The following is an 18,942-nucleotide window of genomic DNA, read 5'->3' on the forward strand; positions in this document are numbered from 1 at the left end:
GTTATTTCACAAATAATGAATACTATGTAGTAGTAGTGATTAGTATGTAGTAAACTGACAGGAATGAAAGACGTGGTGTAATTATCTGGTGGGTTTTTTTTATTTTTGTAACTGCACGGGTTGATTAGTTTTAAAACATAAGGAGTACATGTTGCTTCGGCATGTTTTTATACTTACTGGTGTTACTTCTCCTATTTACTTCAGTATTATGCCCTCCTTTGTTTCAGGCTGTATTTCTTCTGTTGTTTTCTTTGTCTTTTATTGTGCTATATAATAACTTGTTACACCACTAGTTCTCAGGCTGTGATTTGTAGTCACTTTCCATAGCGAGTGCTTTCCAGTTATAAATTTATATTATATAGCATCTATTTAAAAGTTTGATGATGAGGATGCGTGGTAGTCTGGAAGAAAATATGTTAACTTAAAATGGCCTATCATTTCAAAAGCTGGAGAAGCAGTGCTTTACGCAGTACAGACTCACAGAGGTATAGTCATGTCTTGAATGATTTGAAGGTAAGGTGAGTAACTCACGGCATGCTGTCTCAGCCTTACATAGCCTGCCTTACAGTCAGAACACATCTTTGTCCCTGTAACACAGAAATACAAGAAGTTACCCACATTTCTTGGGGAGGGAGGGAAACCTTGGAGAACATGTCAGTGACTCATGTGGCACATCTCATTTTCTTACAGTTGCTACAGATGAAGGGTTTTACACCCTGCTATTACAGGCTGTAGTGGGATTGTATCTTGGGATGTTGGCTACCACATTATTTAATTTTTCTCTGCCTGTGTCATGGTCAGTAGACATCATGGTGGTTTGTCTCTTGGAAGTTGTACTGCTCTTTAGCATACATGGAGAACATTCAGAGAAATTTCATGTGGAAAAGCTATTCTGGACAATACTGAAATGGATTTTTAAGAAACTCAGGTAGTTTCTGAATGATTTTACTTACGCACTGCAGGATGGAGAGGCATTCAACCAGATTTTCACTGAGGCTTGTTGCCTGTAGCATGGCAAAAAGCCTGTGATGCTCAGAGAAGATGGTAAAATACTGACTGCTACTAAATTTGGAGTTTTCTCTGTGTTTACCCATATCTGTAAAGTCTTCTTCTTAATGTTTTCATATGTGATCCCAAAATTAGCTGCTGATCAGGTAACTGTAAATGCAGCATCAAAAAAAAACCCAAAACACCTGACTTTTTAATACTGTCTTAGACGCTCTGCAGTCAGGTAGGAAAAAAGGAAAATCTAATATAAAGCAAAAAGAACAAGACCAAAAGAAAATTTTCCAGCCCTGTCTGTAAAATCAGAATTGTTTTCCCTTCAGTAAGAGTGAATGTTATGTCATTTCCACCCAGGCAGAACAAGTCCAGAGTAGTAGACAGCTTTTCTACTTTATCTCATTTCTTAACTGTACGATGATGTGAATGATCAAATGAGGTACTGAGCAATGAAACCTCATCCCAACAGTGATGTTACTAAATTATGTACGTGACCCAAAGGACCTATGTAAAAAGTGTAAAAAGGGAATAAAAAAAAAATCTGTGAAGGAAAGATTACTGTACGATGTAAATACGTAGTTGTGTGTGCATACATTCAAAATTATGCTTGCACATAATGTATATTTATCTCTTTATCTGGAGCTAGTTCATTTCTGTTTCAAATCGGTATGTGTTAATTTTGGAGCTGTGTCTTCCAGCTGTGGTGATTTCCACCTCACCAGTATTGCAAAAAAAACCTACGGAATCACACACAAGTATGTCTTTACTAGTTAAATTCCACAAAGGGTTTTCAAAGACCCAAGAAGAAGTTTCATGCTTTTAAGATGTGAAGAGAGACTGTGGGAAAGGAGTCTTAGTTTGTTCTGTTTTGGACAAACAGTGCAGCTGTGAAACCCTTAATGAGGAAGACAGCTTTTGTGATTATTCCATAGAGACTTTTTCGAATAACTCAGATCCTGATCTTGTTACATACTCAAATTCCTTCTTTCTCCCTGGTATTTATAGTATTTATTGTTGGTGACAGCCAACATAGCTTCACTAAGGGCAAATCCTGCCTGACCAATTTGGTGGCTTTCTATGATGCGGCTTTGGAACTGATGGACAGGGGCAGAGCAGTTGACATCATTTACCTGGACTTGTGCAAAATGTCCAACACTGTCCCATACAGCGTCCTTGTCTCTAAACTGGAGAGATACAAATTTGATGGATGGACCACCTGGTGGATTACGAATTGGATGGATGGCCACATGCGGAGAGGTGTGGTCAGAGGCTCAATGTCCAGTTGCAGACCAGTAACAAGTGGTGTCCCTTAGAGGTCAGTGTTGGGACCAATCCTGTTCAACATCTTTGTCAACGACATAAACAGTGGAATTGAGTGCGCCCTCAGCAGGTTTTCCAACAACACCAAGATGTGTGGTTCGGTTGGTACGCTGGAGGGAAGGGATGGGATCCAGAGGGACCTGGACGGGCTTTAGAGGTGGGCCAATGCCAATTTCATGAAGTTCAACAATTCGAAGTGCAGGGTCCTACACCTGGGTCAGGGCAATCTGAAGCACAGCTACAGGTTGGGCGGAGAAGCGATTCAGAGCAGCCCTGCGGGGAAGGACTTGGGGGTGTTGGTCAGTGAGAACCGGAACATGAGCCGGCTTCAGTGTGCGCTCACAGCCCAGAAAGCCAACTGTATCCTGGGCTGCATCAAAAGAAGTGTGACCAGCGGGTCAAAGGAGGTGATCCTGCCCCTCTACTCTGCTCTTGTGAGACCCTACTTGGAGTATTGTGTGCAGTTCTGGTGTCTTCAACATAAGAAGGACATGGAGCTGTTGGAGCAAGTCCAGAGGAGGGCCACAAGGATGATCAGGGGGCTGGAGAACTTCCCATATGAAGACAGGCTGAGAAAGTTGGGGCTGTTCAGCCTGGAGAAGAGAAGGCTGGGTAGAGACCTCATAGCAGCCTTCCAGTATCTGAAGGCAGCCTGCAAGGATGCTGGAGGGGAACTCTTCATTAGGGACTGTAGCCATAGGACAAGGGATGATGGGTTTAAACTAAAATGGGAAGTTCAGGTTAGACATAAGGAAGATGTTTTATAGATTATTTCAGCAATGTTGTCTGCAGTTAAGATCTGTCCATAATCTCTTCAGTTGCCTTTGACTTTGTGAGTTTTCAAATGCGGGGGTTGAAACTTTTCACTGAGCCAAAGTAGTAATGCAGTTTCTTTGTTTCTGACATACAAAAATCATATGCTCACCTTAAAATACTTGCAACCATCTTGAGGCTGAATTCTTATGTTTTTAAACTTACCAGGACTTACTAAAAAGGGGTCAATTACTGGTGTCGATGTTTTGCCTGTTGTTTTCTGCCTGTGCACTGACAAATATTGGCCAGCTCTTGAGAGCTGCCTTGCCTGTGTGTTGTGGGAGACATGTTCACTGTGTCCATCTGGCTATCATCTTCTTATTTATACTCTCCTCCCCTACCAGCAGCCTCAGTGCTGCATCCTGTGTGAGAGGAGGCCACATGCAGGAATTGGGAGCTAGAAAACCTCTTATATTTTCTCTAGAGCCCCCAGTATAAGAAGTGTATGGAGCTGCATGAGTGAGTCCAGAGAAAGGCCACAGAGATGCTGCGAGGGCTGGAGCAGCTCTGCTCTGGAGCCAGGCTGAGAGAGCTGGGCTGGTTCAGCCTGGAGAAGAGAAGGCTCCTTAAGGGGAGACCTTAGAGCAGCTCCCGTGCCTGAAGGAGCTACAAGAAACCTGGAGAAGGGCTTTTGACAAGGGCCTGTAGGGACAGGACAAGGGGAATGGCTTTAACCTGACAGAGGGGAGATTGAGATGAGCTCTTCGGCAGACGTTCTTCCCTGTGAGGGTGCTGAGGCCTTGGCACAGGTTGTCCAGAGAAGCTGTGGCTGCCTCATCCCTGGCAGTGTTCAAAGCCACTATCCTCACAACAGCATCTGAAAGTGGGCTAAATGTTTTGCTGATGCTCATCAAAGGTATTTGCAAGACCTGGGAACTCAACTACCTATTCTATAGGAAAGTGTATTGCAGCAGGTATAGACCGCTCTACCCTTCTGCCACCCCCTCTCACTGGACCTTTTGACCTGCAGCTCTGAAGAGCCCAGGACTGCTCACAAACCATCATTGTACTTCAGTGTGACAGGTCAACTCCACACTACCTTACACAATTTTTAAAATCCCAGTTGAAACTACCACTACCTTCCTCTCCCTGGCGTTAGCAGAAGCTCAGGTGGAAGTCAGGTACTGGGGAGCTAGGGAAAAAGAAGTGACATCAGAAGGAGGGTCTACTTAAACCTCAAGTCTGCTCCCTGTATATTAATAAAACTACACGGTCACTATTTATACTATGCACACTTGAGCTGCTTCGACTATGAAAGCCACGAGGTCAAGTCTTCATCTTGAGTTTTCAAGGTGTTGTCATTATTTTGGCTTTCTAGCAACGCAAAAGGAAGTAGGGAAGTGGGTTTTTTCACAAGTGTGCAAGTAAACTAAGCATTAGTGATTTCATTTGGGAAAGAAAATGTACTCTTTTTGCCCTAAGGACAACATCTTGTTGTGTTTCAGAGACCCTTTATGATTAATAAATGCATTAGAGACTCTATAAAATTGAAAAAAAATCTTTTAGAGTGGGAAGTGGCAGGCAACTTAATAATTAAAGCTTCTGTAATACCATATTCAGGTGGTTTAATTTGACTGAAAGATTCTGGGACTTGAATAAGCTGTTAAGGTATAGAATCTGTGTGTTAATAACTCCAAGTCTTGAGTTCTGCTCACTTAAATTTATAAAATATCTAATGCCAGGGTTTGGTGCTTTCAGGGGGAATACTTCTCTCCCTGGTATGTGTAGCACATTTAAACACACATGCACACAAAATCTGTCCTTGTTTTAACACCAGTGCTCTCATTGCGATGTTATTTTGCAGAAAAAGTTGAGAATGTAGCAATGGCTATTAAGAATGATGCTCTGTAGATAGCAATAAAATCCGCATTCCCCTATTCACCTTTTAAGGATGTGCTTTAAAATGAACATCTATAAAATGTACTGTTCTTCACTGGTTAGTAAACATTATTGATGATGTTACTGGCTCAATAAATGTTTTTTTACAGCTGTGGAACATTTCTATGTTAAAGTGCAGCTCAACATGTTGGAGTGGCAGACATCTAAATAAATGGAGTGTAATGTTGCTGAAACAGTGAACTACTGAAAGGTGAGGTAGATTCTATGAAACATCATATATTTGGAGTGCACAACTGCACTTTCTGCAAGCTACTACAGCGTGGAGAGAGATGATTGTAAAAAAGGAGACAGTTCGGGTTGCAGCATTTGCTGGCTGGAAAAAGTAACTATAAAAACAATAGGAAAATTGCCAGGGCACACTCTCAGTGCTAAATATGATTTAATGTAGTTTTGGAAATAGAGGTATGATTAAATTTTTTACAGAGAAACAATTGGAAGGGCATGTTTGGTTTTTAATAGCATGAAAATATACTTTTCCCTGCAGAAGCATTACCTCAACAAAAGCAGCAGGAAACAGTTTTCCACTTAGGATCATAAGAAAGAAAATCTTGTCTTGTTGGATTTTTTTGTCTGACAAATTATATTACAGGTTATAGATTAAAATTTTATTTCTCGATATATCTGGCAACAGTGAAGCTTAAAAATTGGGTTAAAAATGTCAAAAAAAATTGTAGGCTGTTTAATTACATGGTATGCTTTTTCTTTATGTTAGATGGGTTGTGCCCTATCTAGCTTGCTGGTATCCACAGAGCTTGGGGTGACTGCTATGAACATCTGAACGTTGTCCACCTTTAATTCACTTTCAGCCGTCATATCACTTCAGTTTTTCCTGCACCTTGTATGAATGGTTACTTAAGTCTAGCGAGATCTAATTTTATTTTTTCCTATAGTTTGTTAAGAAAAAGAATTCAGATTTTGACATTCTTTTCCTTCATGCAGCACCTCCAGTTCCTCCAAGATGCTGGTTTTGTGCTTGCCCTTGTTAACTGGGGCAGTTATGTGGGTATTGAGAGAAGCTTTTCACAAGACCGAAAGTGCATCTGCCACTGTTAGGTGCGACTAAAGTATTTCTTAAACAGGTATCTGACTCCATTTCTTGCACAACTCCCAGCAGCTCAGGGTTTTGCTGTTACAGGAAATGCTGTATGAATTTGGTCCACTCTTCAGATGAACTTGAAGGGAACTTTGCAGACCAGAGAAGGTCTGTGAAGTTCCTAAAAGGAACAAAGAAGTAAACACAGACAAAATTCTAAGTAGTGGTAGAGTAATAACTACCTTAGTTTTGTTTAAAATTATTTTTATTTATTCATTCATGACTGTTCTACCAAATTGTAAAAGTATTGTTAAGAGTTATCTTTGCATTCCTTTCTGCTGTTTATTACAATGGAAAGAGTCAGACTGAAAATGTACAGGACACCTTACATTTCACTGACACAGGTTGCCCAGAGAAGCTGTGGCTGCCGCCTCCTTGGCAGAAAAAAACCGGAGACGGCTGGTCTGGGGAACGGTGCCCCTGCCTGTGGCAGGGGTTGGAACTGGATGAGCTTTAAGGTCCCTTCCAACACAAACCAATCTGTGACTCCATGGTACTGTCACATTAACCTCATTGAAATATATTGAGTTTATACTGTTTATGGTGATAGCAGAATCTGTTGTTTTATTTATAGTGCAATTTTTACCTAGAACGATGTGAACATACGTTAGCTTTCTTAGGATCTACTGTACCCAACTAGAGAAAACTGCCAGCAAAAAAAGAACTTATAGTTTTATTTTGCATTTTATTTAAACGAAGTGTTGCAGAATATGATGATAGCTATCCAGCCAGGAAAATAAAAATACTTGCTTGTCTTTGTGGCCTTAGCCCAGGGACAGTCTTACAACTAAAGAATTCAGGTTATTCAGACACCTGGAGCTGCCTTGCTCTCCCATCTAAACTAGTATTCTCTGCTGACTTCTTGTTTCTACAACCTACAACATTACACTACACAAGGAAGTTTAGAGGCTTGATAAATACTGAATAAAAATATATACCTAGCATGCTAACATATAGATATCTCTGGCATCTAAATAAGTGTAAAGCAATCATTCTGGGTGGAAGGGAAAAATACTACAGGATACCCACATGGAAAGAGTAAAACACTGTAAAGAAACAAGAAGTCAGTAATATCAGCCCTGGATTAATATTAGAGTTGCAAATAGAAACAGGCAGACATTACTAGCAATGCTGCATATAGCTGCAAGGTTTCAGAACTGAAGTTTGGTGGGGAAAGTCTTACAATCAGTGAAGCAGAAAATCAGAAAATTACAAGACAGACTGGGATATGAAGTTATCAAGAATGGTAAGGTAGCTGAAATGTATTATTCCTTAAAATTTGTTTACAGAGTATGTTAAAGGTAGGAAAGTATTTTCTTACGTTGTGAACAACTGCAGGTTAGGTCATACATACTTAAGGAAAGCTGGTCAGTGAAAACAAATCCTAGGCTTTAGTTTAGTTATTGTTTTACAGTTATACCCAACCAACAGTCCAGAAATCACAGAACAACAAAATTAAGCAGGTCATCAATCACAAGCAAGAAAATCAGCCTGGAGAGCTCACTAAGGTTGACTGATGTCTCGAAAAGTTAAAATAAGCCAACATTAGACCAAGTTAGTTGATACCAAGTGATAGTTGATGGCAAGTGGCACCTTCTTTAATTGCTTCTAATATGTACAAAAGATTTTAAAGAAAACATTAGGGAAATTTGAATGTCTACATGTATTAGTGGTGTAATGAATGGATGTTCTTATTATTTTGAAAAGCAGTGGCCCTGCTGCTTGGTGATTCTTCTGTCGTGCTGTTCTTTGATGTCTCTATCTCTTCTTCCTCCCTCAAAACTCCCCAAAACATACCATATTTATAAACACAGATTTAAAAAAACCAACCAAACCAACAAAAAAAAAAAAAAAACAAACTCAGAAGCAGTGTAAAGGTTGCTTGATTCAACTTAATTTCAGCTCTGATTAAAGGGACATATTCAGCAAGGGGTTTCTGTGTGTGAACAGTTGACATCTCCAGGACATCACAGAAACCAGTACGTTGATGCAGTTATCTCCAAATATTGTGGAAATGAAATTAAAGGATTTAGCCCTGAGTAAAAATTTAAGCTGAAGTACCTTCACTGTGGTAAGGTCAGTACAGTTCTGGTCTGTGAAATAAGCCTTCAGAACAGCTCGTGGAAGTGTCTCTGCTCTTCTCTGGAAGCCAGTGTTTCTGTTTGCTCCAGACATGTGGGTGATTATCAGACCAAAAATCAGTATCTTTTCATTTTATCACTGGAAATCACAGACCGCCCATGTACTTTTAACCTCATGATTTTAGCCTTCATTCATACAATTTAACTTTTATTGCTGTCCCTTTCACTTCTTACAGTCAGCCAGCAAAGTGTAGGTTTTCCTATAATCAGTGTGGGTTTTTTCTACAACCAAAGGACTTAGTTTTTCCGTAACTGTTTTTCCGTAACTAAACTTTCTAATATCTTAATGGTCCATTTATTCTGATGGTGGTTATTTGTGAATGAATAGTGAGGAGGGGTTGTTTAGTTTTTCTGTAGGTGAGCACAGTAAACATTTGGGAGGTTTAAGTAGTTCATAGTCAGCTTTTTAAAGTAATTGACTTATTTTTCTTTGGAAAAAGTAAATATGCATGTCTTTTATTTTCCAGTAGTTGGGTAATGGTAACTATTTCTACCCTATTAAACATGCTATAGTGTTTTCTTGAAATGCAGAATGATTTTCCTTCAAAGTTTTCTGCAAAAATGTATGGAGAATAAGGGAGCAAATTAAGAAAAGTTGATCTGATGCAGTATGGGGTGTAAAGAAGATACAGCATTTGAAACAACTTCCAACAAATATCCTATGAGTATATCTGTTGTTTAGACTAGAGTGGACATACAGTGAAGCTATTCTCAGTAAGCTAAAGAAGATAGCAAATATTTTTTCTCTATGCCCAGCTTAATAACTTTTGATGGATACTTTAATTTTACAGTCTTGAGGAGTTTGGAAGGAACAGGAGGCAGGTTCAAAGCCCATCAGCTCCTGCTCAGTATATCAAGCTGTAAGAAAGGAAGGGGGCGGTTCATTACACATAAATAGCTGTAGTTATATAGCATGATCCATGTTGTGATAATTACACTTCTCCTAAAGTCGACACTTTAGAGTTTTCTTCCAAAGTGACACATAGATTTACACTTTCAACAGTCCCACCCTCATAGCAGTTCAATTGTAACACAGAAGAAATCTGTCTTTTTTTTTTTTTTTCTTGGTAAAAGGAACATAAACATAGAATTGTGACATAGATCTGTGTGTGAAAAAAAAAAAATTACTTGAAAGGTACTTTGTAGAAATACTGGTCATATTATGACATTTCCAACAGAAATGGTGTGTGTGGTTCTGTAACTGTTAGGAAATTTTTAAGGAATTTTAAAGCTGGGAAGGATGGGATTAATTTGCAGGATGGGAAGAGGTATGTGCAATGGGGAGAGGGCCAAAGTACCTCTTCTTAAAAATCCCAGAGTAAAATTTGGCACTTTGAATTACAAAATGGCTTGAATCTTACAGCTGGTGACTAGTCCTTTCAGAAGAACTGTGCTAAAAAGAATAGATCAACCTAAGAGTTATATATTAACCCAAAGCAAAATCAATCTGGCAACAGACATTGAAAACACTTTTTTACTTGGAAAATAATTAATGTGTAGAACAGTCTTCTAGGTAATGTCACTGAAACAAAGATAAGGGTCATTCAGTAAACAGTTGGGTATTGTTCAGAAAATGCAGTATTAAAACATGATGGAGGTTTAATGAACCTAATAGCCCTGTTCTCCACCATGCCTTTGATGTAATGTATCCTCATTGGGCATTTGTCACTTGATGCTAGGTGTTATTACTCATAGGGAAAATACTACAAATTTCTCTTCGTTGTCTGCATTTTAACAGTGTGAGAGAATAAATCTGTATCAAAGTGCCCTGAGAATGGCAGGAGGCCGTGAGTATTGCAATGGCCTCAGTGAACCTTATTTTGCCCTTTTAATTTTCACCTGGATACCACCTACACATCTGTAATAATGCAGCTCAGAAACTCTTAAGTGAAGGGGGAAAATGACTGAAGAAATTCCACCATGTCTAAATATTTACAGGGGTGGCAAAAGGAGGATCACTAACCTTTTTAGTGAAACCAGTTAGAGCAATAGGACTTTTATATCCATAATTCATGTGCTGTTTAAAACAGTGCTGCATTTGTGAGGTTTGAGTTCTAGGAATTGTCAGCATTCCCAAAGCAAAGTCATTTCACTTCTGGAAGATTCTGTGAAACATCATTTAAAAGTGCAGGCAAGAGAAAAGTACACAAAAATTAAATGTACATTTTTAAGCTTTTAACTAGAATGTTTTATTGGTGCTGACAATTTTGTAAAGACCCTGTTATGTTACAGTATGATGTGATTGGACAATAGTATCGTTGTGAAGGTTGTTCAGGTGAAAGAACTATCTAGCTGCAGAAGCGTTTCAAAAAAAGCTAGGTGGGTTGAAGTAGATCAAGTGAATCACACCTAATTGTCAGACTCCTTTAATAACTAATGGTACACCATGCTTAGATGAAAAAAGTGACATGAAATAGATCTGTGGGTTTGTTGTACAGCTTAATAATATGGAAAAAACATGACCAGAGATGTCCTACCTAGTAAGAAGTGGATTTCTACTTTTTTAGCATTCTTCTAGATGTGGGATCCAAGTGCTTTAACAAGAGCTACCTTAGGTTTTCCAATATACTAAAAGTTTCATGAAGACTGAATTTAAAATAATACTTCACCCAGTTTGCTAAGATCTTACTATTATTTGTCATGGAAGTATCTCCATTTTCTTTTTCCACATGAAATAAATAGAAAGAATGAGAGAAAAAAAATCTAAATCATGGAGAACTGGATTATTCTAATTCCAGCAAAGAGAGAGAAGAAGCAGGAACTCCTGTAAGGTTGGTTCCAAGTTAAAGTAGTTCTTAAAGGATCAGAATACTAATTATTCAGCATTTCTCAGACTGCCAGGACCTCAGGCATTGAAAGAAGAGAACCAACATTAATCCAAGGTCGCACTGGAAATCAAAATAATGCAGGTGGGAATGACATTAATTTTTTCCTGTATTTTTTTTTTTTTTACACTTTCCATGCTTTTGCTATTTTCAAGTTGACTTTCGCCTGTTTAAAGAAACGGAGTAATGGAGAATGTGTTGTAGAATCAACCTTTCAGACTGCACCTTGTCCTGGCACTCAGGTAATTGGAAGTGAAATTGCAAGACTGCTGAAAGGAGGATGCCTTAGAATATGTTCAAAAGGCACATTTTTTCCAGACTCACCTGCATAAGGGCACTGCATTTGAAATGGATTCCCATAACTGTTTACATTAGTACTGGCATGTTTGAGATCTGATACAGCTTAAAGAAATGCTTCTGTATTAATTTTTTAGTACAAGTGTCATACAAGATGAGAGGAGCTGTGATTGCCAGAGGTAACAGACTACTTTTGTAATGGAGGAAGCTACTGACTCTCCAAGGTACAGCAAAAAGTATTTTCAAGTGCTTTGTTATATATACACCAGGCAGAATTTTACCAGAGCTCTGGTACCCACAGTACTGTGGTAGAGAGTTTCTGTACCATGCAGATATGGGGGTTATCTTTCATTCCTTTCAGTTTTTAGAGAATATGTCCAGGGGACAAAGCCTCAGGAAATACGGTTGTCCTTTTAAGCTTAAAGGGTAAATGGATGATCTTGTCATTAGAGCATAGTGTTTGGAGCTGCCAAAACGTTGTGCAGCCAACTTCTGTGTTTCCAAGGTAGTCAGGAGTTGAGTAATGCATATAATGCAAGGATATAGGTAATAAGTAATGCAACCGTAAGGATCTTTTTTGAAAATGATCGGAGAAAGCCACAACTTGGCAAGGAGGCTGCCATATGAGTGGCATGCCCTGCGTATTCCAACACTGGTGGGAGTACCCATAGCCCATCGCACTGTCTAGCGCAATACAGCTCATGGCTCTGGTAGCTGACAGTGCTGATCTCAAGAGCTCCCATGACAGCCTGGGGCTGGCCAGGCTCACCAATGGGGACTTCTTCCCTGTTGCTACCAGGAGAAGCTGGGAAGCAGAAAAGCTGGCATGCCATCAAGCTCCCTTTTCTCTTTTGCCTGAAGGCAATCTTCGTATCAAGGTCACTGTGAGGCTGCAGATTCTGGAAAGCTCCCTGCATCTCAGATGGGAGCATCTTATGCCTGGTCCTGTGACTGCCACCAAACCCAGGCAGTTCTGTGCAGTGAGCAGTTTCTAGTTTTTGTTGGAAGGTTCTCAAGCAAGAACCACATCCCTGGCAGTGTTCAAGGCGAGGTTGGGCAGGGCTTGGAGCAACCTGATCTAGTGGAAGGTGTCCCTGCCCATGGCAGTTGGAACTGGATGGCTTCTAAGGTCCCTTCCAACCCAAACCACTCTGTGATTCTATGAAGCAGCAGTACTTGCAGCCCTGCCTTGTCATGTGCACTGCTTTCTCCTGCATCTGAAGATGTGGGTCAGTCTGTCCTGCGTGGAGTGATCCTCTTCTTAAGTGTTCTGCTCTGTTGGCAGTCAAAACAGAAGCAAAAGGAAAAATAACATGAGCTGGGAAATGGAGGGGTTAATGCTGTGAAGCCTGTGGATGCAAACAGGGTTCTGTTAAAAATGAAATGAAATTGGGTGGAGGTAGATAAAAAGAAATCTGAAATAATTGTTCCGTAGAATATGGCCTTTCCACATAGGCAGAAATCATTCTCTTCACTTCTGTCTGAAGAAAGAGTCAAATAGAGAATCTCATCTCTTAATTAGGAAGAAAAATACTCATCAAACACATCTCATCACTGGAAAGCTAATGATCCACAGCTGCTAGTCTGAAAGGGCAGGCTTTTTTTCTGAACAGTAGGAAGTGTTAATCATTTTGGATGAGATTTCTTTTTAAAATATACTGTAGTTTGCAGAAGAATAGGATATTCAATATTCTAACTTAAATTATTTTTTGAAGTGTTGTACACCAGGGATAGTGTCATGTGTCTCCCTGAATGATCATTTAATGCATGTGACTCTCACTAAGAGTATCACAGAATCATAGAATAGTTCAGGTTGGAAAGGACCTTAAGATCATCTAGTTCCAACCCCCCTGCCATGGGCAGAGACACCTCCCACTAGCCCATGTCGCCCACGGCTCTGTCCAACCTGGCCTTGAACACTGCCAGGGGTGGGGCATGTGACGTTGTAAATGGACAGTTCATGCCTGTGACTCTGAAAATCTTGACCTCATGGGGGAGAAGAAAAAAAGTCCTTCCTTATATTCTTCTGTGTAGGGAGTGGCAGCTATATTAAACTGTAACATTTGAGACTCCCACTCCTCTCTCAAAATAGTTGTCTTGATTCAGTAGTGATGAGGATCCTTTTCTAGACGAGTTAGAGCCATTATTAGCTCCATAGTTTTTCTGGATTTTTACCCCCCATACTTGTTAATTGTTGGATACATAGGATTTCCTCCCTTCCTGTGTGAAGTGAAGGTTTCTGCATAGCACTACACTTCTTCCCTCTCCCCCACCCAGCTACTGGGCTTTTTAAGACTGAGTCCTGTTATGCACCGTATTTTGGGTTTGCTCATGTTTACTTGGGTTTTTACAAGTTTTGTCGAATACTGCAAACCTGCTTGCTTTCTCCCATGTGCATTTCATGAGTGCATTTCTCTTCCGGGGAAGATAGTGAGGCCATTTCACTTGGAGGGCCATCGCTGTGCTGGTCTTGCACAGCACACACCTCCTTTGTGTGCTGTTGCAAATCCAGAGTCCCTGTTTTCCTAGTGCCTGACTGAGACAAGTGCCTGAAAGGAGGAACTGTTTGAGATTCAGCCGGACTAGATGGAAATTAGAGTGGCAGGTCAGTGAAATCATCTACAGGAGGTGGTGAATGTAAGAGCCACATTTTTTAAAGGTATGTCCATACAAGTCATAAAGAGGTAATATCTTAATATAATATTTTACTGGCCTACAGAGCACAGTACTGTAGGGAATTAATACTTTTAAGGATCATCTGGCACTTATAAACTCCAAGTGAGGAGTGTTTAGATGAATTGGAGAATTCATTGATGTTCTGGAGTACAGAATACTTGATGACCTTGTTCCTCAGTCTTCATTGAGGTCCGTATCTCTTGAGACTATCTGGGTTCTTGGCTTCTTCTGGATCTATGCATTGTATGGATGTTACTTGATTTTCTTTCCATCTTTCTAGCCAATGTTCAGATGGGACCATAAGAAAGACTCTGCATTGCCATTTCTCAACAGGTAATCTCCAGTACTCGGTTTTCTGATAGTTGGATCCTGTTTGCCAACTTCCAGAGCTCCCTTCAGCATATATCCATTGACTCAGACCATTTCTGGGGTTAATGGGTGCAAGGATTTTTTTCTTTTCTGTTGAGACACAAATTCTGTTGCAAGTTGCCTTTATCAAATTTACTGCATCAAATCTCTGTAATCTTGCTCTCAGAAGCGTAGTTAGCGAGCTCATGGAAGAACTCTCGAATTCCGTGAGTTGATGTTTGCTTGTTCTTCATTACCATTTCTGACAGATTTCCTTTTAAACTAAACAGCCTAAAAAAGGCAGTTTTCTTTCAAATGAAATACTGTTAGAAATGCTGGTATCCTCTTATGTATGTCACACACACTCCTTTTTCAGTTCTTTCAGTATTTGTTATGTGTGTCTTACAGTCTCACAGGACTTTCATGTACATAGTGTTCAGTGGTAGAAGGCAGGGAGTGAGGTAAGTTAGCTGATCTTGAGTGAGGAGATTACTCAAAATGCAGATTTTTTTTTCTTTAACATGCAAGCTCGGATTTGGTGAGAGTATTTTGTTTTAACTCTAAACAAAAATCCATTTAAAATCCCCATTTTAGTCTTACTTAGATTTATCTTTATGGCTGATTTGGGAAAATGAGCTCCTTTTAGTTTACCTTGCATTACCTAATTACATTACCTTTTAGTTTACGTAGGTATTGGCATTACTTTAGTTCTGTGGCACAACACCTTTTCATTTTAGTAGGTATTAAAAATACAAATATCCATAACAGTAACTATTTGGATGATAAAGGCTTAGTAAGATTTCTGGGTATATATCCAGCTGTGGTATGTACCGTGATTTGCTATAGTACTTTCACATTCAGTTTTTGTTGTATTAGAAGAAAGCAAGCCAAAGTTCTGGCTAGAGCTGGCTAAAATAGGGGGGTTTTGTTCACAGGCAAAACTAGATGTAAAAATGGTTTCAGTCTGACCTCATCTAAGTTCAGGTATTTTTAGTTCTTTCCTGCAAACCAGTAATTTTGTACCAGCAGCAGTATCTAGCTGGACACAACTCTGCCAGACAAACAGAAGGTCTAACAAACGCTTAGGACACTTTCCAAAAAGTCGTGTCTGTACCACCTGATGGGTCTGACAGAGCTCAAGTTCAGCATATGAAACTGATAGAGATCTGAGGTGTACAGATGGTTTCTCCTGGGGTGCGATCCTTGTGTGGCCTCATCACTGGAGAGCATCCCCAGTTACCAAGGCACACGCTTCTGCCAGCTTCCAGCCACGCAGCACCCGAGGGGGCTGAGGAAGCACGTCAACAAATCAGTTTTCAAAGGGGTGGACTTAAGTGGCTTCTCAGCATTCCTTTTAATCCCATTTTCAGGGAGTCTGTGGTCAGTACTGTTTTACTTGCTTTCATTTTTACCTTTCCATGTGACTTCTTTTTAGCAAGAAGACAGATACTTTTTTTCAGATTTAATTGTGATGTTTACTTCTGCTTGCTTGTGTGACATTACTACAAAATGATCGAGTTCTTTCTTCTAAATAGAATTATTATTTTTTATCCATGGAAATAACTAAGTTTTCTTTCCTAAGTTGTGATTTTATTATTATGCTATCTTGCATTATTTTACCTACATAAGCATTATTTTACAACAGAACAATTAATACAATTCATATTCCTCTTAGTTTGCATCAATTTTCCTTTTGCACGAATTAAGTGTAGCAGTTGTTTCATGTGAGTAAGTGGCTGTTCGGCAAAGTGGTTAACAACTTTCCTGCCTAAGGAGAGTTGGATTCCTTTAGAATTGTTTTAATTTATTGGTTTTAACTGTGCACAGGAGTTTAATGTAATGCTGATTTGAATCACTTTTTTTCCTGCTCTGTCTTCTAGCTTTTTCTTTTTGTGGTCTGGAACTTTGAGCTCTACATGATACCACTGGCTTTGTCGTTGCTCCTGGCATGGAACTACTTCTTGATCATATCAGGGAAAGATAACAGGCACCATGATATTGTAAGTCTTCTCTACTTCAAGAGCATACATGTGCTTTTCTTTTTTTAACCAGAAAAAATTTTGTAATTGAGTTATCTATGACATCTTTTTGAAAATGTCTCAGTTCACAATGCTTAATGGACAATTTTCCCACCTGCAATTTAATTTAATTTTCTCTGACTGTCCAGTAAATGTGTTTGGTTTTGTTGAAAATGTTGTGTGAAAATACAGTAGAGCATGTACTATCCTTAGAATCTGGTTTGTGTGGGAGCAGAGATGGGAGGTGTGACTACCTTTTCTGTGGTCAGGAGAAGGAACATTCTTTGAAAATGTTTTTGTGTGCCTAAGTCCTTATGTTGCATTTTTTTTATCTCACATATCAAAGTTAAAGGTTGAAATTATTCCAATTGGTTAACAGTTTCAGAATGTATCACATTCTATTGTATTTCACAGTTTATCATTAATATGTGAGCATTTATTGAGCTTAATGTAAGCCTTTTCTTATTTTCTTCTCATCTAATAGTCACTTAAATGCATATAGTTGGGATATAAAGTAGCAAGCATTTATTAATAACTGCCATTTATTATTAATAAAAGCATGGTTGAGTACTACATATCAGAAGTGGAAGCTGTTTCTATGCTGTGCAAATTTTCTATGTCCAGGCAGTTTAAGGATTTTGCATGTATACCATTGCTGAGACTTATGAATTTGATATTAGCATCAGTATTTATATCGCAAAAGCAGTGTGCTTTATAGGACATTATGATCTGGATGGTAACTGAATGGGTGGGAAAAAATAAATGTGTTAAATAGTTGCTCTCAGGGGATAGTGATTAATGAAGGTTGGTTACAAGTGGAGTGCTGCACTGTACAAGGGCCTGTCCTATTTAACATCTCTTGTCAATGACCTGTAGGAGGTGGCAAAGGACACTCCCATACAGTTATTAGGTGACTCCAGTTAACACCCTGGATCTGCCAGTCAGAGACCCTAGGTAGGCTGGAGAAGTGAGCCAGCAGGAACTTCATGAAATTCAGGAAGGTGAAATACGAAGTCTTGCTCATAGAGAGGAGTAACCCTCTGCAGTGATACAGGTAGGGGATTGATTGGCTGGGAAGCAGTTGCCTGAATTGGGCCTGGTCATCTTGGAAGATAGCAATAAACATGAGCCAGCAGTGTGCCCCAGCAGAAAAGAGGGCCTCCCACATCCTGAGCTGCATTAATAGAAGCACAAACAGTGAACCGAGGGAAGTGATTATCACGTCTGCTCAGCGCTTGGTAGGCTACATCTAGAAAGGTGTCCAGTTTGGGGCATCCCAGTTCAAGAAATATATTGATGAACTTCAGTGAGTTCAGTGGAGAGCTACCAAGATGGTGAGGGGGCTTGAGCACTGCTCTGTAAGAAGAAGCTGAGGGAAATGGGCTTGAAAGATCCTGGAGAAGAGAAGGCTTCAGGTGACCTAAAGGGGCCAGAGAGGGACATTTTACAAGGACATGTAGGGACAGTACAAGGGGGAATGGCTTTAAACTGACTAAGGGAAGATTTAGGTTAGACATTAGACAGAAGTTCTTCCCTGTGAGGCTGGTGAGGTGCTGGCACAGGTTGCCCAGAGAACCTGTGGCTGCCCCATCCCTGGCAGTGTTCAAGGCCAGGTTGGAGGGGGCTTGGAGCAACCTGGTCTAGCGTGAGGTGTCCCGGCCCATGGCAGGGGTTGAAAGTGGATGAAGTTTAAGGTTCCAACTCAAACCATTCTGATTCTATGACCTGAGCATCAGCTCACTATTACCTATATGGAGGTTATCAAGAAAATGGAGTTAGACTTCCCACAGTGATGTGTGGTGGAAGAGAAAAAAGGCGTAATTTAAAACAAAAAAAGTTCTGACTGAAGAACCTTTTTTGCCATGAGAATTTTCAAGCCATGGAAGAGATTGCATAGGAAAGTTCTGCAGTTGCTGGTAGAAGTTTTCAGGACCGAAGTGGATAAAGATCTGAGCAACCTAATCTGACTTTATGGCTAACTTTGCTTTGAGCAGGAAGTTGGAGGTCCCTTCAAGGATCAATGATCCCATGACATTCTACTGTCTAGCAATTGCAATTATTAGTGACCAGGAGAACTGATACAGCCCTGATACTGGCACTGGTATTGCTCTCTATGTCACTAAGACTGTTATGCTTCCAAGGGTTATCTAAAAATAAGGATTGGTGATACAGTCCCTAATCCTGAAGTTTGTTACATTTATAGAAAAAGACCAAGATCAAGATTTAAAAGATGCTTTATTCACAGCCCTAGGTCTCCTGCTGCCTGAAATGCTTAAAGCTTCTCAACCTGAAGATCTTATGGGTAACTAAAATCCCTTGTGAATGGAGAGGTTTCACTAGCTTCAATACACTTCATTTGTCTCTGAAATAACACTTGCCTGTGAAGATTAATTGGATCATGTAACTTTACTAACAAAATAACAAAGCTATTGATGGGCTCTGTTAAGGACACCGAACGCTGCTCTAAACACGTTCCTCTTGGTGATATTTCTTCAGACCAAGTTATACAG

General features: G+C 39.8%; 1 protein-coding gene across 1 annotated transcript in view; it reads left to right on the forward strand.

Moving 5' to 3' along the window:
• Positions 1–18,942, forward strand: part of MCTP1 (multiple C2 domains, transmembrane 1) — a gene marked incomplete at its 5' end in the record, with an annotated part of 149,576 nt that overhangs the window by 81,586 nt on the left and 49,048 nt on the right. Inside the window, one exon of the mRNA XM_010023972.1 lies at positions 16,295–16,414. Within this exon, the coding sequence (XP_010022274.1) occupies positions 16,295–16,414 (120 nt within the window). The remainder of the gene's footprint in view (positions 1–16,294; positions 16,415–18,942) is intronic.

The sequence above is a fragment of the Nestor notabilis genome, unplaced genomic scaffold, assembly GCF_000696875.1.
Source record: "Nestor notabilis isolate BGI_N333 unplaced genomic scaffold, ASM69687v1 scaffold4611, whole genome shotgun sequence".
NCBI classification, from domain to species: domain Eukaryota; kingdom Metazoa; phylum Chordata; class Aves; order Psittaciformes; family Psittacidae; genus Nestor; species Nestor notabilis.